The following is a 26,601-nucleotide window of genomic DNA, read 5'->3' as shown; positions in this document are numbered from 1 at the left end:
TTGCAGCTGGTGAAAGTATAAACTTTAGAACATCTTCATTTCCCCAATTGCATGTTGAATGTCTGAAATATGAATTTTTGCTTGTTAAGATGATGATACCAGAAAAAGATGGCCACCTTTTTCTTTTGGTATCATCATCTTCAATAGGTTGTTGGGTGTTGTATGGGTGAACAACAGAACCAATAAATCAATGTCATCAATTACAATTGCTTCAATTCCTTTCTGTAACTCTATAATAGCTGTAGAAACTATCATTGTGTCAGCAATCCTCACTTGCCTGGAGAAATTGGCATTTTACTTCCTGTAAGTGCCTTGTCAGTAGAGATATCAATTACATCTTGTTTGTACTAATTGCAAGGAATTTTCCTTGACTGCAGGTGACATGGATCATGTCATCCAAACTCACCTTAACACGATCAGTATATTCTTATCCCTATATATGTTCTTCATCTTTGTGTTGTATTCTTCCTCACACCTATCAAAAATAATGTAACTTTTCCATATTGAAAAACAGTGTAGCCTGTGTATTGCTGGCATATTGCTTTAAAGGTTGCATGGCATTGCCACACTGCACGATGGAGGAGGTGTTCTTCAATATTAACTGTGGCTGGTTTGTGTATGATGGCATATCGATCATTTACTTTAGGTACCAACACTTTAACCACTGAAGACTTGATCCCCTTCCTCATCAATCCAGATTCATCAAAAAGTGAGTGAGGATAAGCACAGAGCTCGTATTTGAAGGTTTCTTCCAGTTGCTCTTCTGTTCTTATTGCAAGTATAGCAGAGCCGTTCTGGCCTGGCGCTTTTCCTCTAATTACAGCCGTACATCTACTCCCTTCTGCAAGCACCTTGCTATAACTGCTTGGCTATACCATTTTGTTTAAAACAAAATGGTTTGGGTTTATACAATCAGTATTATTACAGATTGTAACTGCTCTTGTAACAGTAGTGAGAGACGTAACAACATACTTTTTCTAAAGTTTTCACTCATAATGTCACTAAATGTTTTACCTTCAATCTCCTTCAACGCTACTGCACCAGTTTCAAATGTCTTATCACAATTAACATTTTCATCAGCCACAACACCCATGGATAGGGAAGAAAGTCCAAGTGGTTTTGAAAATGGGTTGTGTTACTGAAGCCAAGTAACAAAGCACTGTAAGTATTTGGCATTCTGCTGTTGTGTTGCCTCACACAATTCAATATGCTGCTCTGAGGAAATGTTTGGACACCAGCAAATGTTTCTATTGTCTCAACAATCCTGGCACAGAAAGGCATAGAATTTACCGAAGTGGCAATAGTGGGTGTTGTAATCTCCCTGCCTCCAGTCAAGCCATGTCTATTTTTCATTGCTTTCATCAGCACCATTTTGATTGCCAGGTCAGTCCAGATCTTCTTTGTCAGTACATCGGATTGTGAAGAAACTTGATGTTATTAACTTGTCAAATTCCTCTTCTCACAACTACTCAGAACTGACAAGTCTTGTAGGACCCATTTTTATCTGCAGATAGTCTTGTAGGATCCATTTGTACCTGCAGACAGTCTTGCAGGTACACATGGGCTGATTTGACAAGTTCATGTGATCAGTGGCGTAAAAGATCATTTGGTGTACTTGTGTACAGTGAAGGTTAAAACAAAGTCTACACTTTTCTCTGCCTCACAAACATAACACGACAACTAAATACTCAGTGATGTAGCCAACACCTGATCAAAAAAGATGGCAGGTGGCCAAGCCCCCCTCCACTAGCTATTCAACTCCCCTCCCCTCATGGTCCTTCCTCTATCTCTTGCCAGTGGGAATTCAATGAAATTTACCCCCTCCATATCTCCACAACCATTGATTTATGTATAGGAACATTTTTGTTCAGTTAATTTTATATAGATTAATGTTTGCAGCAGAATGCACAGTTTTCGAGATATTTGGGAAAAACGAAAAAAAAAATGCATTTAAAACCCCAAAACCGGCTTGCAGTTCGGTGGGACTTTTCACCATTTCTTACAAGGAGGGTAACAAATTATTTGTGACAGGTTTCAACTTTTTTTTTTTTTTGGATGTTGGGGTTATGCCTATTTTTCTTTTAATTTTACTGTATTATAAGCATAATATATGAATAATTAACATTTATAATATCTCTAGTTTGTAAGACATAAGTACTAGCTACTGCTTATACATAATTAAATTTTCTTAAATGGTAAAATTTATTAAGTCTATATGGATGTGTAGCTTAATTTGCTAGCATAAATTGATTTCTTTTCATTGTTGCATGCCGAAACTATTTTAAAAATATTAAAGGTTATAAATTCTTTTTTTAAGATGCATTTTTCATTTAAAAAAATTATAATTCTCTATCATGAAGGTGCCAGCACTTATGTACTTCTTTGATTTTTTTTGGTTAAGTAACTCCTTCATTGTGTTGGTTAATTGTCTTTTTTTTAAATAGAGTAATTATAAAAAATTTCACAATATTTTATATAAAATTGTATAGCCATTACATCATGCTAGATATGATAAACATGGACTCTAATTATCTAATTTAAAAGTAAAAAATCTTAGTAAGATGCTTCTTTATTTATCTATTGTGTTAAATAAAACTGTCATATCAAAAGATTCATTTGCGTGCTAGCATTAGTAAGTAGAAAAATAAGATTAATTAGGTTATAAAAAACAACAATATTACAGGTAAATTAAGAGAATTTAACAAAAATAATAATAAAATGTAAAATAAGAATTCTTTGGGACTGTATCTGGGAATCAAAGTCCAATTACATAAAAAAAAGGAAAAAGATTTGTATTTACCAAGTATTTTTAGTTTGATAAGTTCACTTTTGATTATAAATGATAATTGTTTTTAATTTCACAAAATGTCTATAAAAAACACCTTTGACTTAAGAAAAAGATATGTTTTCTTTGTGTAAATATATGTCTTATTGTTAAAATTCTGTTCTGCATTCTCTTAAAACTTCCACTGTGCATTTTTTGCACCGAATTTGTCACTAATTTTTTTTAACATTTCACAGAAAATTCACTTACAAGTAACTGCAATGATTAGGACATATTTACACAAGTAATCAATCAATATAACAGAAAATGAAATAATAAATAAATTATTTTTACATTATATGCATTTTTCTTCTTATTTATTAAGGATGAAGGATAATCTTCTAGTCTATTACAGTCACATTCATGAAATAGTTGTAATAAATTCTTGCTTTTATAATAAGTTAACAGTGAAAGTTAAGTTCTCATCTTTGAAACAACAGTAGCGATAGTAATATAGTTACACAGGTATTTTTGTATAAATTATGTTTAAGTGAATCGTCATTTCAATTTTATTCTACTTATAAAATAGATCAATAATCATAATATCTAAAAATATATTACATTATATATAATATTTGACACAATAAGCTTAATAAATTTAAGCATATTGTTTTAATAAACAATATTTCTTGTTTAGATAGCACACACAACATATCACTGAATACTGTTAGCACAAATCATATAATTTAATTAATTAAATACAGTTAATTCATTAACTAATTAGTTACAATATACTTTAAGTGAGTTTTAAATTAAGCATCTAGATATATATTTGACCTCTTAAGTGTATGATAATTATTTAAGTTATAGACATCACATGTGCCTATAACTTTGCTACAATTTGATTATTCAGTGTTATTAAAATAAAATATAATTATGCTTTTTATTTTGAATTATGAAATTTGACCATTAATTTTTTTGGTACATCCACTTACAAAGATTTATGCTGGAAAAATACTTTAAATTTTCAACTGTCAGACTTTTATGACTTCTTCTTTGACTATGATACTGTTTAATGTCATTTCTTGCAGGAAATAAATATAATCCTTTAGAAAACTGTAACTAAGTACTTTTCATAAAAAAGAACCACATAACGTTACATTGTATACTGAGAAGGATCTCTTGTCCAGTGGAAAATGATATTCAGTACTGTTTTGGCTGTCTTTTTTTAACAGATTTGCATTTATAGTAATAAATCTTTGTATTACGGTTAACACACTCATAGTTAGGTGTACTTAGATCATCAAAAAAATACTTCATTGCAGTTAAAGATGAATAAAGTATTTTAATTAAATTATGAACAAGTTAAAAAAGTTAAATTATCACATTTATGTACCAGTATTAGTAAATTGAAAAATAAGAATAATTAGCTTATGAAAGATAATAATATTACAATTAAAATAAAAGTTAATAGAAGTAAGACAATTAGTAAAAACAGGGAAACTCAAAAATTCTAAATTAGGACAATGAGAAAACATTAGTTTCTATTTTAGTCCATGAAGTATTAAGTAAATTATAAGATTATTTCCTAACTAGGAAATGTAATTTTGTTTTGTTTGGGTGTTGAATTTCATTTAGGTTGAAAGTAAAAATAATACTTCAATTGTTGAGAACAAAACCTTTCATTATTTTAGAAATAAATTGAAGTAGTATGAAGTAAAGGAAGTACCGTGATCGCGAAAAATTTCGGTTTTCATATTTCAATGGAAATATCAATTTTGACTAGCTTCGGCATGATGTCTATATGTACATATGTACATATCTCACATAATTCAAAAACGATTAGCGCTAGGATGTTTAAATGTTGGATTTAGAACTGTTGTAACATCTAGATGTGCACTTCCCCTTTTGATTGCAATCAACTGAACCAAAAGTTCAGTTGTCTGACAATATTCTCCCTAAGTTGGAATTGATCATCATTTTGTTTATTTGTTTTTTATTGCCAATCATTTAATCACCCTTTGGTTTTATATAATTCTTCTGATCTAAATTTGTGTACATGTTTTCTAGTTTTCAAATTTTCTCTCTGTATATTTATCAGCCTCTCTTAATCTTTTTATTCTTTCATTGGTTTTAACGTTTTCTTCCTCTTTATATTATCATCTTCTCTTAATCTGTTTGTTCTTTCTTTGGTTTTAACATTTCTCCCTCTTTATATTTATCATCTCTTAATTTTTTTATTCTTCCCTTGTTCTTAACATTTTCTTCCATTTCATATTCATCTTCTTGTTTTTTTTGAGATATGCTTCTTCATGTTATCTTTCTTTTTCCTGTAAGATTGTTTCTTTTTCATTTTTGATTATTCGCCAAATAATCCAATAATAGAAACTGAATATTTTACATCTTAAGGTCGAAATTAACATTTGTAACCAGTATACAGGCGTTCACTAAATGGAATAGTATAAATTATTATTAACTTTTCTTTATACGACACACCAGAAATCTGAAACCTTTGTTAATCAGCAAGTCACGAAGATATGAATAATACTGATGTATTAATAAAAGTAATAAAGCGACTTTTTCTCTCTCTTAATATTTTATTTCATGTAAGATTGTTAAATTAATCACATATATATATATATATATAATATTTATAAATTAATGTTTGTCGTGTTTGCGTTCCTATAACATTCATCCGATTGCAATGAAACTTTCATGAGTTTTGCACATGCCCGTGAAGGTTTCTGAATTAGTTTGGACCTGCTAGGTGGCGCAGGGTTTGAGATATTTAAAAAAATTATATTTATGGTCCGATTTGGCTCCTATTCAGATTATCTGTAGTTACATGAAAAGAAATATTTTTACAAAAAATGGATCCGCAAGGTGGCGCTGGAGTCGAGATATTTCCAAAAATTGTATTTATGGTCTGATTTGGTTCTGTTTATAGTTCAGTTGGTTCATTAGTGATGTGAAAAGAAATATTTTTGTAAAAAATATAATATAGAGAAAAAGGGAAAGAGGGAAGGGGTGAAGACTGGAAGAGGGGAAAAAAGGAAAGGTTAAATTTTGTGATGTTCTGTAATGTTCAATTTTTTAATGCTTTATCAAACTTTCATTTGTATTCGTTTAATCTGTTTATATACTCAAATCTAGTAATAGTGAAGCATTGCCAGGTCAGCTAGTACTTGTATAAATATTTGATCTTAATAAGAATTAATATTTCAGCAATTGTGTAACTGTCCACTTTGTTAAAGAATTGAAGAATCGTATCTCACTTTCAAATGAAATAAGTTAAATGAAGTGCAGCAAAAAATGTGTAAATGTAATTTAATAGGCATACAAGGAAGTCATGTGGTATACACATCAGTTTTTTTTTTTTATTGGGAGGTAGTTGTGGGTAATACCAGCCTAGATTTTTTAGTTTCCGTGAAATGTTCTCGCTTCATAGTGTTTTTTTTTTATTAAGCTTATGTTTAAATAAGGTGACTAATATTAAAAAAATATTAGTAAAAAAAAAAAAATCATTTGACGGCTACTTTATACTGGTTGGTATAAATAAATATACTAATATATATAATTTTTCATGATATAATTTTTATGTGGTATTTTATAATACAAGATATAACATGTATTATATCCATATATGTTAGTAATATTATATATAATACACATATAAATTATTGTATTGCTGTAAGTATTACATGTAATCTAAATTGTATACATTGTGTTTGATGAAAAATTAAATTAGCTCGTAGAGTTGGTGTTCTAGGTGATGATTTGGCCAGTCAGTGAGACTGCTATCTGAAGCTTTTTTGATCGGTACTGTAATAATGTATTCCTTGGGGTTGGATGAGATCCCTTTACATCACTGTTCTGTGTAGATTACTTAATAGTTATGTATATTTACAATTTTTTTTTTTCGGTATCAAATGTGTTTCTGATTTCAATTTTGATTTTCAGATACTGTGCTCATTCCCATCTTTATTATTTTTCTTTTCAGTGGGGTTTCTTTATAACAATTTAGTGCTATTTTGTTCTATCCTATCATTTATGGCTATTTTTTTTTGATGATGTTTACTTTCTTTTTTCCAAAATTAAATACTTAAATTACTTATTTTCCAAAATTAAATTATATTAAATTACTTATTTTCCAAAATTAAATTATATTAAATTACTTATTTTTTCCAAAATTAAATATTTGATCTTTTTTTTTTTAAATTTATTGTTTAACAAAAGTTTTGTTGGATTCTGTTTGTCAGGTTGGTAAACTTAATCTTATTGCAATTATGGTTTCATACAACTTGAAAATTTGGCAGGGCTTAGATTCATGAACCATTGAGCTATGTAAATTCAAGGTGAAGAAACTTCAATTATCGATATTCTATTCTACTAAAGGGCATTTGTGTGTGTGTGTCTATCTTTCATTCCCCTTAGTTTAGCACGTAAAACACCAGTAGTTCAAGTGATATCATTCCATACATTAATAAGTAATAATGTGCTCATATAACAGGCACTGGAATGTACTGATCACTAGCGAAAAATCCTGATTCGTTAGTACATGTCTCGTGGGGGTCAGGTGGATACTTGTTATATTATTATATTATATATTTATTACTTGTATTTGTTGTTATTATTTATACTTGTAATATATATTTATTTCTTTAATCGATATATATGCAAAATATGTTATAATAATATATTTTTTTATTTATGTGATTGCTTCTTTCATAAAATAATGAACTATAACCAAAAAGTAATTACTTAAATTAACCACGATACAAATGGAAAACTGTTTCTTCTGACCGTCTTTCATCATCCATTTCTGATTTCATTTAATTTTCATATTCATTATTCATTGAATATTCATTTTAATTTAAAAAAAGGAACTGGTAACACTTTTTTTATTACTACTACTGATGTTTTAATTCATTTTATAAATTCATGTTTTTTATTATTATTAAATATTGAATTTCTATTAATTATAGTTCTATTTAGAGCCCATTACAGAGTGTTCTGATTGAATTTTGTGTAGTTTTTCTTTTAAGTGAATTTTTATTCTAATATTGTTAAATATCATCTTTTCTTTAAGAAATAATAATGGTATTTTTTGGTTACAAAACTTTTTTTTAATAATATGTGTAATAATATCAGAAATAATGTGTGTATGAAATCAGAAATACTAATTATTATCTCTGAAATTAACCAGAAGAAGAAGTAATTTGAAAAATGACCAATAACTGAAAATTGATGATACAAATATTCCACAAAGGGCAGTAAGAACCAGTAAAGTGTATTTTAGTTCATGGGATGAAGAGGTAATCAATTTTGGACACCTAATAATCCCATTCTGTGATCCTGTCTGGAGAAGCTTAGTAGTATTTAATAATGAATTCTCATACATCATCAATACATTGCTCTTTTGGTAGGTTCCATTAATACTGCTGGTTAATGGTTAAAGTAGCCTTTAAAATAAACAGATTCTGTTTTTCATACAACACATAATCATTCTGCATGATGTGTGATTGTATTCTGCATGTAATTTTGGAACTTGTTTTGGAATTTTTCATTATTTTACCACAAAAATAATTTTTTTTTGAAATTACTTTAATTTCTTTTTATGTTGAGAATGGAAAAAAAATTAACAATTGGTTAATTGATAAGTTTATTTACAATACAATTGCTTGAGAATGATTTAATTTTTTCAAGTTACATATTAAAATACTTTTGATAAAATAGATTCATACCTTTATTCTTGAATGAATATTATTTAAATAATATGTATGATAATTACTTATCAGTTTTGCATTTGTTTTCACATAAATTTTATTGTTTTGCAGTTAATTTTCATATACATACATCTTTCATAATCACTTAAACATCCAGTGTATGCAGTATGAGTGTAAAAAAAAATGAATGTTTATGCCCAAAGAGGAACACTAAAACTTATTCAGAAACTGCTTGTGTATGGAATCTTGCTACTGAGTTATATAATTGTGTTGAGGATGGAGATTTAAAGTAAGATTGTTTTACTTACAAATTTAATTATTTATATTTTATATCATTTCCTTATTGTTTATTTGTAAATAATTTATATTTATTAACATTTCCTGATACTGTTTATTTTTAAGTTAAGTTTTTTTTTTAATAATGTAATTACTTATTTTTATTTAAATATTTCATTTGCTGATTTATTAATTATTTTGTGTGCTTTTTAAATTTAAATATAAAAGTGTAGGTATAATGCTTATTTCAAGAATAATGTTTTATGATATACATGAATGCTGAGCATTTTTATATTTAGTTACTGTAATTAGTATTTATCACTAGAATCAGTGAAAACTAGTAATAAAATGCTTTCATTAACATTTTTCACATCTTTGTTCAGTAATGAAAAATTAGTCATATTAATAATAATTTGTTAATATGATAAAACTTCCTCTCTGGATCAAGACTGTTGCAAGGCTGATAATATTTAAAACAGTTTGGTCAAGTTTATCAAGTAATTACTCTTTTATTAATTGGTTTGTTTATTCTAAATTTTATATTACGTCTCTCTTTTATATTCCTATTTTATATTTTCCTATTTTATTTCTTATGTCTTTATTTTACTTTTTTTATAAAAATTGAATCAATATTTATTTCTTTGTTAATGTTGTTCATTTTTAGATTTTCAAAATTATGTTATGGTTACTAACATGTAAGTTAGCCATTCTAGTGATTTCTAAAGTAGTTCTGTTGTACAACTGAGAGATAATATGTAGAAATTTAAAAATATATGAAAAGATAATTATTTATAAATTTAGGCACAACTGTTTTAAATGATAAAAAATAAATCTAAAAGGAAAATATGATCATTCTTGCTATGGTCATAGTCAGGAGAGGAAGTTTATACTATTAGTAAATCAGTATTAATACTACTATTTGTATAAGCCTAACGTGTAATACAAGTTTATAAAAGAGCCATTGTAAAAACATTGACTATTATTTTTCATGATGCTGGAAGTTAATACTTAATAATTAAATCTTCAGTGCAATAAAAAGCTAATAATGTGTGAAATATTAATATACGTTTTTTAAAATATTTCAAATGTAGTATTCACTTCTTTTTTTTGTAAAGGTTTCTACTAGTGACAATTTACCATGCTTAATAAATATAATAATAACTTTCAGTTAATGTAAGACTGACATTTGTATAGACAGTTTTTGTCATAAAGCCTTATGAAGTTTTGCTTTTATAAAGTCTTATTTTGTTTACATTAGAAGCCTTAATATTTCAGCTTTTAAAACCTATTTTGACAAAACTAATGATTACAAAGGTAAAGAAGTTTAAAAAATTGAAATTGCTTCATTTTGAAATTATTGAATGGGTTTACTCTGTAATTTTTTATTTACTAGAAAAGTTGCTATAAATGTGTGTAGAAAATATTATGATTGCTCAATCTGATCTTGAGATCATAGTTTAACACAGAATATATTTTTGTTTATTTTCATATGTAGAATCTTAAAATGAATAGATGGGTACACGTTTCTGTTACATCCTGCATATTATAATGTGGCTGCAATACTAATTCAAATGTTATTTAATGTCAATTTATTTATGGTGGTCAGGACAACCTAGTTAGTTCACTATACTTTAGGCTGCAGTTTTTTACGGGTGAAATGCTGAAAAATTACAATATTGGAATGAAGGCATTTCTGCAAATGTATGTTTACCCTTAGTATTAATTAAAATGTTAATGTAGATTCTTCTAGATAACTGGTTAGTTTTTATGCTATATTCCTAGTTTTATAGTTTTTTATTACAAAATTTTTATATCAATGTATAAAACTGCTGTTTGATAGATGGCAGTTATGTATATACGAGGTGGTATCAAAAGGTTTCAAGACTAGTTCTGTAATACACATACACAGATGGCAGCACAAGGTCACATGCACAGTCATAGGGAGCCACCAACCTTCATAAGTCAGTGTGCCATGAGACATACTATGTGCAGCTCTTGGAATTGTGAGCATTTGCAAATTGCATTGTAATTTGAATAAAGAGTGAATGTGAAATTTTGTGTGAAACTCAGCAAATCTGCCATCTAGATGTTGCACATGATGCAGCAAGTTTATGGCGATGCTACCACGTGTGAGATGTTTTGAGTGACACATATGATCGAAAAAGGCAAGGCAAGTCTGCAAGTTCAAAAAAGTGCATGCTCATCGCTTTTTAACATTCAGAGCATTGTGCATTGAGAACTTGTCCCCAGTGGTCAGACCGTCAATAATGAGTTTTACTGCCAGATTTTAATGTGGCTGAGGAAGAACATTCAGCAAAAGTGACCAGAGCTATGACACATGAAAAACTGGATACTCAATTATGAGAGTGCACCCTGTCACTGTTCTCTCTTCACATTTGAGTTTTTCGCAAGACACATCGTGATCTCACTTCTGCATGCGCTGTACTCTCCATGTTTGGCTCCTGCAGATCTCGCCCTCTTTCTGTAGTTGAAAATCCAGCTTAAAGGGTGCTGTTTTGACACCATTTTGGAGATTGAACATGAATCACAGAAGCAAGAATTGCCACACTTCAAAAAGTGGACTTCCAGGACACATTCCAGAAGTGGCAAGAATGCTGGGAACTTTATTGTTGTGTAAGGGGACTGCTCTGAAGGTGACTGTGTACATGTAGATAAATAAAGTAGTTTCTTGTCAACAAGCTAGTCTCTAAACTTATTGATACCCCTTCGTATTCCTTTTCAAATTATGGATTTTAATTCAATTTTTTGTATTTAGGTATATTAAAAATTATTGTTGGCTTAGTGAAACTTATTTTAAATTTTATTGTTCAACATAAATTTTATATTTATGTAAATTATATTAGTATTTTGGGTTGAAAAATGCTATTGTGATATTTCACTCAAAAGTAAAATGAAAATGTTTTGGGGGAAATAAAGTGAAACCTAAGTTAACGGAATTTCGCAGGACCAAAAATATTTTCCATTGTGAACAGGATTCGGGTGAATAGAGGAATGAACTAGTGGACTATACAATAAAAAAGAAAAAATATAGTAGTGTTCATACCAGAACCCCATTTCATTTTCAGAAGTGGATTTTACAGTTAGTGAATTCATAAGCACAAAATTTCTATCTTATGTTAGCATGTACAGAACAGTATACTGGATTGTAGAACAAATTTTGTATTTTAATTTAAAAAATCTTATATTTAGGAACTGATAATTTTGAAGAATAACGAATTTCAGTACCTTAAACTAATACATTTTAATAAGTAAACATAATATAAATAACCTAAATGTACTTTATTACTGTTCATTATGTAATTTACTCTTTATTATAAGAAAAAAAATTGGTTATTTTTTTGTTCTGAACTTTTACTTTCAGCTACTCTGTTTTCTGTCAACATTCTGGCTTTACAAATTATGTTAAACAACTCTGAATTATTTGCTGTAAGTGAAAATTCCTGAAGCTCTAATAGGTTGGATAACGATGCACTGTATATGATCTGGTTTTTGTTACTCTTATGGTCTTCGTCATCGGAATAGCTTTTGTCTTTGTCAGTTTTCTCTTGATAGTGGTCAATAAATTCATTTATATTCTCTATATTAGCCTCAGTCTCTAATAAGTTGTCCATGTTAACAAAATCTTAAGCAGTTATATTCTCATAAGACTCCCTGTTCAATTCTTCATCAAATGTTTGCAAATCATCAAATGTTGTAAGTTCAGTTTCTGTAGCTGTGTGCAATTGAAAGTTTGCTTTTTGGAAGCAGTGTTGAACTGTCTCTGCCAATACGCATTTAAATGCTTCCGACAGCCAAATTATAGCATCAAGCACTGATAGATTTATTCAGTTGAGTAGTTATTCATGCCGTTTCAGTAGTTACTAACAGAAATTTATTAAAAATTTACGGTAGTGTAATTTGAGACATTTAATTACACCCTGTCCATAGATTGGGTAATGCTTGTCGTATTTGGTGGGAACCATGCTAATTTAACATGGCTTAATACAATATCTGGATGTCATGTGGAATTATCTAAAAAGATAATGATTTTTTGTTGGATCTCCATACTACAGGAAGATTATCTTTATTAATGTTTTTAAAACACCTCAGCTTATCAGCCGTTCCAATAATGAGCGGTTTTTTCAATTCTCCAGTCATAAAACCACAATCAAACATTTTCAACCTTCTTTGGAATGCTTCCCTCCTGTACAATGTTCTCCTTTCAAGCAAAGAGCCTTACTCGGTAGTGCATGATAAAAAAGTCTGGTTTCATTCCAGTTTGCAATATTTCTAGGTTCATAATTTTCAGTCAAAGTAGCAAGTTTTGTTTTAAGTCAGTTACTATCTTGTCACACACATCTCTAGCGTTGCCAAATACTTTAACTACAATTTTATGCTGCTTTTTAAAACTTCCCAGCCAACCATTTGAAGTGCTGAAATTTGTGCTACCAATTTCTCTGCAATTTCCCTTGCTTGCAACAAACCACTCCCAAACAATTTTTTTGATTTCTTTGTTGTTAGTTTTTCACATATACCTTTTATTTGAACTGCTTCCTTTTAACCATTCAGTTTTTACTCATTTTATTTTTTTAAATTTCATAGATATGAGTCTTACCTCCGCCAAATTTTTTGACTAAGTTTTTAACAGGCAGTTTGTCTTTTTCACAGGCTTCAATTACTTTGATTTTTGTATTTAAGTCCAACACAACTTTTTTTCAATGCCATTCTTGTTACACTAATACGCAGAATCCGAAAGAACACTAAACCAACAGTCGCACTGTATGGTTCTGCATTTTAGGTACTGAACTGTGTATGGATCCGTAAAAATAAAAAATTAAAATGACAAATTCAGTGAATGAATAGAAAACAAAAACACACACACACACACACACAGAGAGAGAGAGAGAGAGAGAACACTTTTTGTAATGAACAAAAACGACACGTGGATAAGTTAGGTATAAGTTACGCATTACATAATTCATTTAAATAAAAATTGTGGCTTGAGGTAAGGAATGATGTGTGTGTTAAGTTATGATTCACAGGGCAGTAGGCATAATGGATAGTTTACTGTAAGTAGACAAAACAATGATGACTGTGTGCCATCGCCTGTACAAGGTTTTAATGCTCTCTGTCTGTCATCGCCTATTATGATTGGTGACGAGTTACTGAAAATGTAAACATTTATATAGTATTAAATGCAAATTTATCAGTTACAACTCTGACATGACTAACTTTTATTTTTGTTAATGCAGGGTAATTTGTAACATAGCGTATTACAGTATGTGTAGTACTGTACAATATACATATTCTATTTTATACGTGGGAAAATTTAGTACTGTATGTATACCGTTAAATGGGTATATGTATTTTTTTTTGCATAAATTACAGTACTCTACACGATTCTCAAAAAAGTTTCTGTTACCTTGTGAGATTTATCTCTTTCCGCATCAGCCAGGTTTCTGTTATTTCAGGGAAAATTAACACCATATCTTTGGTAAAATTCATAGAACCAGGGAAATTTTCTGTTGTAGATAGGATTCTGTTAGATCCAGGTTCTGTTAACTCAGGTTTTACTGTTCAATTTTTCACCTATGTATAATTATTATTATTTTTTTTTAATAAAGGAGCAATGCTTTTTGTCATTAGGAAGTTGATGACATTATTGGTGAATGAAGGTGCTAATCCTAATGTAGTCTTGCCAGAATATGGAGTAGCTCCTATGCATTTGGCTGCTGGATTAGAAGATATAAAGTTTGGATGCGATTCAACAAAACTGTTTCTTTGTCATGGTGGTAATCCTAATGTTCAGTAAGTGAAGTAAATTGCAAATTTATTGAACTGACAATGTTACATTTTTCATTATAATAATTTTTAAAAATTTTAACTTGCATTCGTAACTGTGTTTATTATTAATAAATACCAAAAGGATTGCTTTCCAAGGTTAAAATTATTTTAAGGTTTTGAGCAGTCTCATGAAAGCTACTTTGTTAAATTTGATGTATAAGAAGTAGGTTTTGATATTTCACCCCATTTATTAAAACAGTTTTGAGTGCTGCTGTAGTTTTATAATTTTTTAGTATTAGAAATTTACAAGGGTTTTTTTTTCAAAATCCAATGGACTGTAAAAAAAGACACATTGACATAACAAAATGATTTTATTACTAATAGTTGAGTAGTATCTAACATATTTTTCTAATAATTGCCAAAACGATTGAGGCATTTGTCGTATCATGACACCAGCAAAGAAGTTTGCTACCAGTGAGGTAAGATATGTCTTGACAGCCTCCTGAAGTTCTTTGTTGATGCCGAAGTGTTGTCTGCCCAACCATACTTTCAATTCTCGAAAGAGGTGAAAATTGCTAGCTGCTAGGTCTGGGCTGTACGGTGGATGGTCAAAAACTTCCCACTTGAGCTGTTGGAGAAGGTCTTGGCATGATGTTGGCACAGTGCGGTCGTGCATAGTCATTGATAAAAACCAGATGAGAGCATGTGTCTTTGTTTGTTCTGGATTGCTCTGCCAAGGCAATGTAAAGGTTCACAATAAACTTCCTTTGTTATTGTTGTCCTCTACTCCATAAAATACCACCAAGACATGTTTATGATCTCAAAAAATTTTAGCCATTGTTTTCCTGTGTTGCTCAATGTCTGTTTGAACTTTTTTGGCTTGTTTAGAGAATAAGTGTGGATCAATTGCTTAGACTGTTCTTTGGTTTCTGGATTGTCATACTGGATCAAAGTCTCATCACCATTAATGATAGACTTTAAAAATTCTTCCATCTCATTATTGTAATGTGTGAGAAACAACATTACATTTCTACATTATGTACATTATGTTAAATGTACAATGTATGTACATTATGGCTGATGCCATTTGTTGTGTTTTGTGATCGTCACTCAACATTTTTGGAACCCAACATGCACACAGTTTCTGGTATCCTAGGTCTTTAGTCACAATTGTATACAGAGAAGACCTTGAAATTTCTGGAATTTATACAGAAAGTTCTCTTATCGTAAACCTCCATTTGTCACAGAAAAAAAATCATCAACATGCTCAACCAAGCGTGCAGTAGCAGCAGACTTGCGTCATGGACATCTGTTCACCCTTCTTTAAATTTCCTACACCATTTCCATACACTATCATCACTCATAAAGTTTTAACCATACACTAGACTCATTCTGCAATGTATTTCAGCAGCGCAACATCCTACTACTTGCAGAGAATGTACCACACTTCCCAACTTACACTTGGTGAGAACATCAATCATAACAGCCATGTCCAATTGCTCATAGCTTGGCTTAGACTAATTATTTTTTCAAATTATTCTTTAATAAAATTACACTTTCCTCTAAATTTATTAATTTATCAAGGTAATTTAACATATATGTATACAGGGAAAATAAATTTATATTATTTTGTTTTAGTTTTAATGTAAAATTAAAACTGTTTATAACATTAAAATATCAATTTGTTCAGCTACTTGTGGTGGAATATTAATTTTGGATATGCTTTTAAGATTTAATACAAGACCTAATAGTTTAATGATTTTTTTTTAACATAAAAAAGTTAATATTGTTTTTGGTGATAAATTATAATACATTCATTAAAGTTCTATCAGATTGAATTTTTGTATTTTTTAATCCTTTATTTACATTGTCTTTATATAAATGTTTTTGTTCCTTCATTATTTCATATAAATGATGTGTCATTACTTTGTATAGCTCCTTTATCTATTATTCTTTATAAGGCCTTCTGCACACTTAGTTACAGTGTTACCAGGTGTTTCAGGCATCAAAACAGCTCTGATAATGTGTGGAGCATCATGTACTGATAATAATAGAATCAAAACAATGCACTTTTATTTCTGTTTGTTTTTGCAGATCAAATGATGGTTTGACACCAGTGCATATTGCATCATTATGGGGTCGTAGCAAGGTCCTAAAATTGCTATTAGCCAGTGGAGGTGATCCTTGGTTGTGTGATAATGAAAAGAAAAATGCATTCTGCCATGCACATGACCAAAAACATTGGGAAACATTCAGGGTGCTGGATAATTTTAAAAATAGTTATGTATTTGAACAACCTGATTCTACAACTAAAAAAAAATATAAATTAAGCCTTGGTAAGAGGGTTTTTCTGTTTGTCATTAATGATTTTAATTTTAATTTTGTTGTTCTAAATGAATTCTGGTCAGTCCTATGATATATTTCATTTAGAATAATTAATTGAATTTATTATATTATTACAATGAATAAGTTTATGAAGTACTTGTTTACAATATTTATAATACTTAATTTGTCTTCAAGCCATTTTGTTTTTGAACTTTTATTCTGGTTTAATGTGATTCTAAACTGATGGTTATTAATATAGTAGAAAATTAATATAGTCTTATTCGTATCTAGCAAGACTGAAACTAATTTAGATAACAATAGCTTGGATAATCCATAAATTTATATATACAAATACGTTTAAAAAAAATACTTTATCTTATTGCTAAAAAATGATGTGTTTTTTTACAACACCATAAAAATAGTGTTTTTTGACCTCAGTCTTTTGTCTTTTACTCCAATTTTCTTTATAATTACTAAAATTACAGATTTGGAACCTATTTTTTTAATTTTCTGCCATGTTTGTTATATAAAAGTACTAAATTTGTACCTTAAGTTGGTCCCAAGAATTAAAATCTAGCTTAATTTTATTGAAGGTAGAAATCAGCACAAAATCTTTTGCCAGCCAACACTTGTCAATGAAGCGTTTTCAATGTTTGCATGACCTTTTATCTTTATTTTCACCAGTAGAACATGTCTTGAAAATTTATTACATTCTTTGTGGATCATTCTGTATAAGTTGTTTAAGTTAAATGTGAACAAAAAATAATGGAAATCTCTTCTTTTTTTTTTTTAAGAATTCTGAAATGTTCTCATTTTTGGAGCTTGAAAAATGCATTTATGATAGAAATCGTAAAGCTATTTAATAATCAGTAGTTCAGCAAGTTAGCATAAGTAAATGCAACTTATATTGATGCTCTAAATGAACTGTTGTTTGTTCAAGCATACTTGCGGTTTCATCAAGATTAAGTTTTGTTTTTTTTAATATAGTTGGTTTATTCCTCATTTAAATCATATTGTTGAGTTGGATTCGCCTTTTTATTTTGATAAAATATTGTAACCTGGGACGTCTTGATGAATTTTCTGATTATCAAGATCATTTCTTGGATTTTTGTTCATCTATCTGTATTTTCTATAATTTCTTCAAAGGTTATATCTCTAACTCTTCATTCTTTCTTTCTCATGTCATTTAAAAATTTAATGTGATTAATCATAATCTGAACATCTATTAACTGATCTCTTGAATTAGTAACCACAAAATTGCACGTTAATGCTTATTCAGTTTAAAATTTGTATAATTCCTTTAGTAATATTTTTATTCAAAACAGAATCTTATATACATATGTGCTTTGATATCAGCACATTCACATACCTCCCCATCCCATGTAAACCTTTGGTATTGTGTAAAACTTGGTTCGACACTATAAAAATGATCACTTATTTTTTTTTTTATTTTCACTACTACTGTTTGTAACATTAAATAACAAGGATGATCAAAATAATTTTTGAAAACATTTATCTCAAACACTACTACCAACTTCTTTTTATTAAATTGTAAGTTTAATGCCTAGAGACATTGTGATTAGTTTGAAAATCTGAATAATCATGAATGTGTTCGGTTTTTACTGTATGAATCTTATTTTTTCATGTTAGATATCTGACTGCACTATCTTAACTGACTTAATTTCATTTCCTTGAAATTTTCATGTGGTTTTAGTTGTGATAAATGAAACACTTTTCATACTAGTTGAAGATTTTTGTTATTTTATATGTATAATTATATTGAAGAGGGCATTCCATTGTTACTTTTTTAAAAATAAATTTCAATTTCATGTTTCCTGCGTTGATGGAATGAATATATAAAATTGTTTTTGTGTAAGTTTGTCATTCCTTACAGGTAATAATTTTGCAAAACTAATAAGCATTATTTATTTATTTGTAAGATACTATTAAAAAAAATTATGTATTTATTTTATATAATTAATATACAGAATGTATAACATCAAAGCAGAACTGACTGAGCAAAAGAAATACACTGTTGAGTAATTTATGTACAACCTATATCATAACATTCATTTCACAATTCATAGATATCTTTAAAGCATTATGAATGTGATGTAAAATGAAATTGAGTTTCGATTTAATAGTTATGGAAGTTATATGATTAAAATATGAATTGAATTTTATACAGAATAGCCTGATGATGACCAGCATTATATTACTAGTGTAGAATTACATTAATAAGTGAATAATTACACTAGAATTATACTAGAAAGTGTAGAATTTCTCCAATGAAGAGAAGTACACAAACAAATGTTGGATCCAGTTTAATGTAAATCTGAGATCACCTGTGTATATTTGTATGCTAGTTTTTGATAATATGAAATGGTGAATGCACATATTAGTTACTTGATTATATGAAAAGCTAATTATTAAATTGTTTTAATTAGTGTTATTTTATTTCTGTATTACTCAGTTATTTTGTATATTTTAAATTATGAATTAATCATAGTATTTTAGTTTATTTTATTAATTGACTTTTGTAGAACGTGTTAAGGTGTTTAATAATGATGTGTATGCTGAGTATCAAGCTATGCCTTTGACAGTAAAATGTTCATCTACACAGACGCCACCGATGTTCAATAAATATGAATTACAACTTGAATCAACTTCGTTGTTAAAAAAGGTTAGTGTCTACAGTCATGCAATGTTGTATTTTTCTTTCGTTGGAAATTTCAAGATAGAATCAATATGATTAATAAAATAATATGGATGACTACCATTTGCCTGGAAAACTGTATAAGAATAATAAAGTAGTCTGTGCAAATTTATCTTCTTCAATTATTAAGTCACTTCAGTAGAATTTTCTGGTTCTTTCCATTGTCTCTGGGTGGAATTTTCCATTTTCTCAGTACATATTAGCACATATGAGGTGATCAGAAACCTAGGGGTACAAGTGACATTTTCAAGAATTTTTAAGTAACATGTTCAGTGGACAGATGTCAGAAAATTTTGTGGGAAAGGGATATACTTTGATACGTATATGATGCTGCAATCTAGTTAAAGAAAAAAGAACTACTTTTGACTATTACATAACAGCTGTTTGACTATTACAGCAGTCATTGTATTACTAATACCTCTTATCTTCAAAGAAAAGGCGTAAGATTGAATGAACTGTTATTACATATTCCGATTGAAATTATTATTTTTGAAGATCTTTTTACTTTTATACAGTGATATTAGACTGCAGAACATTATACTATTAGTGGAATTATTTATTTAGTACAAGAGAATGATGTCAGATGAAGAAACCACCAGCGTCCAGCTTGGCGGTTAGTAAAATCTTTTATTGCATTATTATGCTATGAATTTACTTTAATATTAACAGCTATTGTTTATAATTAGACATTTAGGTCAGCAGGTTTATAATTAGACATTTAGAAGAAAAAAAACATTAATTTTTTCCTTTTTTTATATAGGTGTCAATCAGGATATATGCTGAAATTGAGGTTAGCTAATAAAAAAAATATTAACATAACAACTTTACTGAATGTTACTGAAAATGACATTGTTCAATATATTCTTTAAAACTGTTTCATCATTGTACTGTCTACAATATGCACAGTTTTTATTCTTAATTTTATTTTTATTTTGTTATAGACGACACTGACAATGACAGATTGCCGCCCAACTGAAAATTTTTCTACTGATGACGACAAAGTAGATGAACAAAGTTCAGCTCCAAAATAAAAAAAAAAAAGTGTCATGGACCAGACCACCCTGACAGGAAAAAACTGGAAGAGTGCGTCTGTGGATAAGGAGGACCCAGGCCTCAAAAACATAAAAAAACGGAGGAAAGGCTTATGTATATAGACAAGGGAAAAATCCATGAGGGGAAAAGTTAGACCATTCAATCATACATGCCATTTTCAGTCTAATGAAAACTTGTTTGACGATAAACGCAGTTGTAATTTTTAATAACTTTGAAGTCTTGGTAACTGGGAGTTAAAGTCTTCATTTTTAAATTCTTCTGTTTTAGTAAATGATCGTAGTAAGAAAGATCAGAATGCTGTAAGAGTAAATCAGTTCCTTGTCACGATTTTTTATCAGATACCAGAGTAAGGAATTTTTTTGAAAATGCTTGATATTTCCAACAAACGCATCATCAACATTATAAAACATAAAAAAAATTCAAAGATCAGAATTTTGCCTCAAAATAATTAGCTGCAAAACAACAACAAAAAAAAATGAGTGAGCAAAAAATTGAGTTTTTGAAGGAAACATATAAGACAATTTTCAAAATACATGGCATGAGGCGCAATCATCATGAGGATTCCTGGAAGTAACATCTTGCTTACTGACGTACATACAAACTTTGCCATTCACAGTGACACATTTGACAGCATTTAGTGATAACTGGTAGAAATAAAAGTCAAGTTAATTGTTAAGTTCTAGTTTATATATTGTAAATAATACACAAGTAAATACAATGGAACAAGTTTCTTTCTCCTTCACATGTTTTTAACAGTTGTGACCAGGACTTCGCCATTATTGAAAAGGCCAAAAAGTATTACATGGCAAATGTCTATATGCTGAAATATTGGGCTAAATTTATTGCTAAAAGTAACAGAAAATTTGTTGTAAGAATGAAAACAAAGATTTTGTTACTCTTGATAATATACCAGAAACTATTGTTTCATCTGTCAGTGAGATATGCAAAAGTGGTTGCATTTTGATTGTGAAAAACCATGGATGCTATCATACAGTAAGCCTCTGTAGCAGAAACGATAAGACATGTATCTCTAGAATTGGATACTATCATACAAAGAGACATTCTACGAACCTGTGGAATTTTCAGAATACATCATGCTATCAAGTCAGTTTGCAGAAGACTATGTGTTGCCATCAATGCTTACTGCAACAACAGAGAAGCCAAAAATAAAAACAGCTAAGTACAATGACCTAAAGCAATAATTACAATATATACCACCGAAGTACCATGTCTTTTACAACTCTTACTCACAGCAGCCAAACTGAAGCACCGACCCGAACAATAGTAACATGCCAGAATTACTCAAAATCGGTTCATTTTTCTGCTAGCAAAACATCCAACCCTGAACTCAGTGATGATGTCATTGATACCATCCCTGACACTGTTTCAGACTGTATTAAAAATTGTACATTGTTATTTTAATATTTTTCCACAGTTCCACTATTTTTTCAATTTTTTTAATATTTACTGTAATTTTGTAAAAGAATATTCATAATACATTTTTATTGTTTACTATTGATGGTTATTTTATTTGTTTCTCTGATTTTACGCAGAAGCAAAAAGGGTACAATTGCTGCTCTTTGACACTTAACTGCTAATAACAGCCAAGATAGAAGTATTTTTCATTTAGACTGGCTTAAATTTTGAACCATACTGGTATGCACTTATTACCAGTACATTGTTGCTGTAATTGGCTATAACCTTCTAACATTGAATTTGATTTTATTAAAATAAGGGTTTTGTTACTTGTACTCCTTGGCTTTCAGCCACTCATATGCTGTTGACATATTGTTTTCATTGTTCATATAAGTTTGCAATATAGTGAATGTGTATTAGCTTCTACCACCTTTATGTGTAAAAAGATTTTCCCACTATCTCATATCTATACTCTAAACTTATGATAATATGCAGGTGTATTATAAGAAGAAACATCTGTGGTGTCTTGTTCAATGATAATGAAATTTTAAACCGGATGTTTCTATTTCTGCGTAGTACTGGGTTAATACAAAAAAAATTTAATATTGTAGTGTATATTTTTTATGTTAGATCTTTTACGGTTTTTAGTTTTCTTTTTAGTCTTTTTGTTATCCAAAAATAGGCCCTTTACACCCATCTTGGACTTTGTTAAATTCTATTTACTTTTAGTTTTATTTTTAGATTTTATCTGTGATATTAGTTGTAAGTTTTATTCATCTTTTAGATTAGCTTTATTTTCTTTTATTTTTTAATAAAAAAAAATTCTGGGCAATGATAATGCACAGGCGTTTTTTGCCCTCCCCCCCCCCCAAAAAAAAAGAAAAAGTTAATTGCCTGGATTTGAGGTAAATTGCAAAAGAGGCATACATATGTGGATCTAAACTTTTCTATAAATTATGAGTTTTTGAAAAATATTTTGGAATTGTAGAGGCTCTTAAGTTTGTGAATTACTGTATTTATTTGAGTACTACCCACCAACGCATAAGATTTGATTTTCCGAATCAAAAATCTAAAAAAAAAATGAGTATATACCGGTATTTTAAAGTGCAACAGATATAATAAAAAGATACGAACATATTCAGAAAGTAAAGCGTTTAATTCATTCATTTAAATTACAATATTAATATTTCATTAATAATTAATTACCGTAAGTACTAGTTTAGTTCAGAATTAGTAGGTCAGTAAAAGGAAACTCACCGGGTTGGTCTAGTGGTTAATGCGTCTTCCCAAATCAGCTGATTTGGAGGTCGAAAGTTACAGCGTTCAAGTCCTAGTAAAGCCAGATATTTTTACATGGATTTGAATACTAGATCGTGGATACCGGTGTTCTTTGGTGGTTGGGTTTCAATTAACCACACATCTCAGGAATGGTCGAACTGAGAATGTACAAGACTATCACTTCATTTACACTCATACATATCATCCTCATTCATCCTCTGAAGAATTATCTAAACGGTAGTTACCGGAGGCTAAACAGGAAAAAGAAGAAGAAGAGGTCAGTAAAAGGAAAAGAAAGTACCATGTTGAAAAGGATCTTTCAGTACACTTTTTAATATGGGATTTTATTTTTAATTTATCACTGTCACTGTCAATGTCTGTAGAAGAGTTACTGGTAGTCTCCACATTGCTCTGCCAAAGGTTAACATCAAGTTCATTAGATATTAAGCATTTTTTAAACTTTTCCTTACTAATTCTGTGGAAATACCTTCCCAAGCATCTTTTATCCAAACACAAATCTGGCTAAAATCCGGGCGTTTGATTCTTCCTGTAGGCATGAGAAAGAAATTTTCATCAGCCATCCATTTACTGCACACTTGTTTTAATGCAGATTTGAATGGTTTATTAATGCAGACATCTAGTGGTTACAATAGAGATGTTAATCCGCCTGGAATTATTACTTGGTCTGTCATACCCTTTTTTAAAATGTCTTTCACTTATCAGTCGTATGCCCCCGATAACTATCCATTACTAGCATACTGGTATTTTTTTTTATTAAGTAAATCTCCTGATCGCTTTTGCCATACACACCTGATCCAATCTAAAATTAAGGTTTCGTCCATCCAACCTGCAGATAATAACTCCACTTATCTGCACGGTAGGAAGAGTTTTTCTTCTAAAAACAATATACGGAGGTAATTTTGATCCATCAGAAGTAATGCAAAGCATAACACTACACCTTTGTTTTTCATTACCACCATTGCGAATCGTAACACTTTTTTCACCTTTCTTGTTTACGGTTTTGTCAAATGGCATTTCAAAATATACGGGGGGTTTGATCAGCGTTTCCTATTTGAGAAGGCAAAAGGCCTTTTTTTTTTCTAAGATTTATTATGTATTTGTGAAAATTTAATATTTTTTGTTCATAAGCGTCTGGAAATCGTTGAGAAATGGTCGTTTTTCGTCTTATTGATAAATTATTTCGTGCAAAAAAAGGTGTTGCCATCCATCCACGGCTTGCTTTAAAATCAACTTTTTCAGTGATTTAGCGATTTCACGAGCATATGTGATTAACACATTTCTGTCATGACAGCATAACCACATTTCCTTTTTTCCATAACAAAGTTATACAATTTTTTTTCTATGTCTGTATTTTGCCTTATTACAGTTATCATTTAACGGCCTACCGATTACTACGGTAGCAGTATAATCTGAATAGAAAAACCGATAAAAATTAGAACAATGAACAAGATTTGTCCTCTTTTGAATTTCAGATTACAGTTATCATTTAACGTCCTCGGGGGTTACTACGGTAACAATATACCGTATTTATTAGAGTACCTTCCGACAACGAATAAGCCTTGCATCTCGTTTTTCCGGACCGAAAATCTAAAAAAAAAAATCGACTATATACTGGTATTTTTAAATGCAACTGATATCATAAAAAATACGTAAATACAGTTACATTGAAAAAGTACATCATTTAATTCGTTATTTAAATTACAATATTAATATTGTATTCATTTTTTTTGTTTACGATTTTGTCAAATGGCATTTCAAAATATATACAGGGGTTTGAATCAGCATTTCCTATTTGAGAAGGCAAATAGCCGTTTTCTTTTCTAAGATTTATTATGTATTTGTGAAAATGTAATATTTTTTGTTCATAAGTATCTGGAAGTCTTTGAGAAATGGTCGTCTTTCGTCTTATTGACAAATCATTTCATGCAAAAAATCGTGTTGTCCATCCACGGCTTGCTTTAAAATCAACTTTATTCAATGATTTAGCGATTTCACAAGCATATGATTGACATATTTCTGCCGTGACAGCATAACCGTATTTCCTATTTTACATAAAGCCATACAGTTTTTTTTCTATGTCTTTGTATTTTGGTTTTAAGCCACGAAAAGCCCTTTTATTACCAGTGCCTTTCACCAGAAGTTGTATCTTCTTACGCCAGTCTCGAATGCAGCTTTAAAATGTATGTCAAATTTTCTTCCTGCCACCTGATTTCTAATTTTTTCGCACAGTTTTTCATTTACTGTAAAAGATCGTAGACGCTCCCCTTTTGTACTCATTTTAATGCCGTAATTAAAATAAATCACTATTAAACTTTACTAGATAAACTAAACAGATAAAATGCGCATAACCGTCCACATATACAAACAGTACAATGACTATGGCTAATAGACAAGACGATGATGGGTAACTGATACTGTAACTGTAGTGTCATTAGAACTGGATGCAGCCTTCACAGAATGATTCAGTTTTATAAAAATACGTAACTTCATTCCTGACGATAATATGAACAGGATGTTAATAATTAAGGATGTATTCTGTATAAGTGGCAGCCAGTACTGATAAACGAAAGCCTAATGTAACTATATTTATGTGACTGAATTTAGGTACTTCTAAGAAAACGTTTACTTTATATAAATTATCCTGGCTAAAGGCTATGTTTCAAGTAAGCCCCACACCCTTATTTTTTCTCTAATTCCAAAAAAAAAGTGCGGGGGTACTTGAATAAATATGGTAGTTAACCTGAATCTAATTAGTCTTTGATATATATTATCAATTGTTTTATTTAAAGCATTCAGATGACTTGGGTAAAGTGTATTAAAATTGAAATTGTGGAAGTCTTACCGTGATATTTTTCCCCAAAAGCCATCAAGTTATTTTTCTAGTTAATAGATTAATTCCTACAATACCTGATATAGTAGTGATTGTCATGTGAATCAAAGAACTGCATTTACCAGAAACAATATTCTTTAATTGCCATGGAATTTTATATCACCTTTCTACAACCTGGAAAGTGATTGAGAATTTCAGCTGCTCAAAAAAATCAGTTAAAATAATTTTTTTTTTTGAATCAGATTCTTTTTTACTCACCAACTGAATTTTTATCTTTATCTGAATAATAAGCATAGTTAGGATTATTCATACATTTTGGAAATTAGTTTTGTGAGTTGAATATTGTATTGTTTATTATTATCTAAGACTTATTGTTTTATTTGAGTTTCTGTAGACATTGTAATTAAATCAT

General features: G+C 29.6%; 1 protein-coding gene across 1 annotated transcript in view; it reads left to right on the top strand.

Moving 5' to 3' along the window:
* LOC142327878 (uncharacterized) overlaps nt 1-26,601 on the top strand; it is a 75,973-nt gene that overhangs the window by 3,301 nt on the left and 46,071 nt on the right. Inside the window, exons 2-5 of the mRNA XM_075371239.1 lie at nt 8,602-8,779; nt 14,413-14,574; nt 16,645-16,886; nt 19,419-19,558. Of these exons, the coding sequence (XP_075227354.1) occupies nt 8,658-8,779; nt 14,413-14,574; nt 16,645-16,886; nt 19,419-19,558 (666 nt within the window). The 5' untranslated portion in view covers nt 8,602-8,657. The remainder of the gene's footprint in view (nt 1-8,601; nt 8,780-14,412; nt 14,575-16,644; nt 16,887-19,418; nt 19,559-26,601) is intronic.

Source organism: Lycorma delicatula, chromosome 7 (genome assembly GCF_047948215.1).
Source record: "Lycorma delicatula isolate Av1 chromosome 7, ASM4794821v1, whole genome shotgun sequence".
In the NCBI taxonomy this organism is placed as follows: domain Eukaryota; kingdom Metazoa; phylum Arthropoda; class Insecta; order Hemiptera; family Fulgoridae; genus Lycorma; species Lycorma delicatula.
The sequence above is the reverse complement of the archived record's forward strand: the minus strand, read 5'-3'. Positions and strand labels throughout refer to the sequence as shown.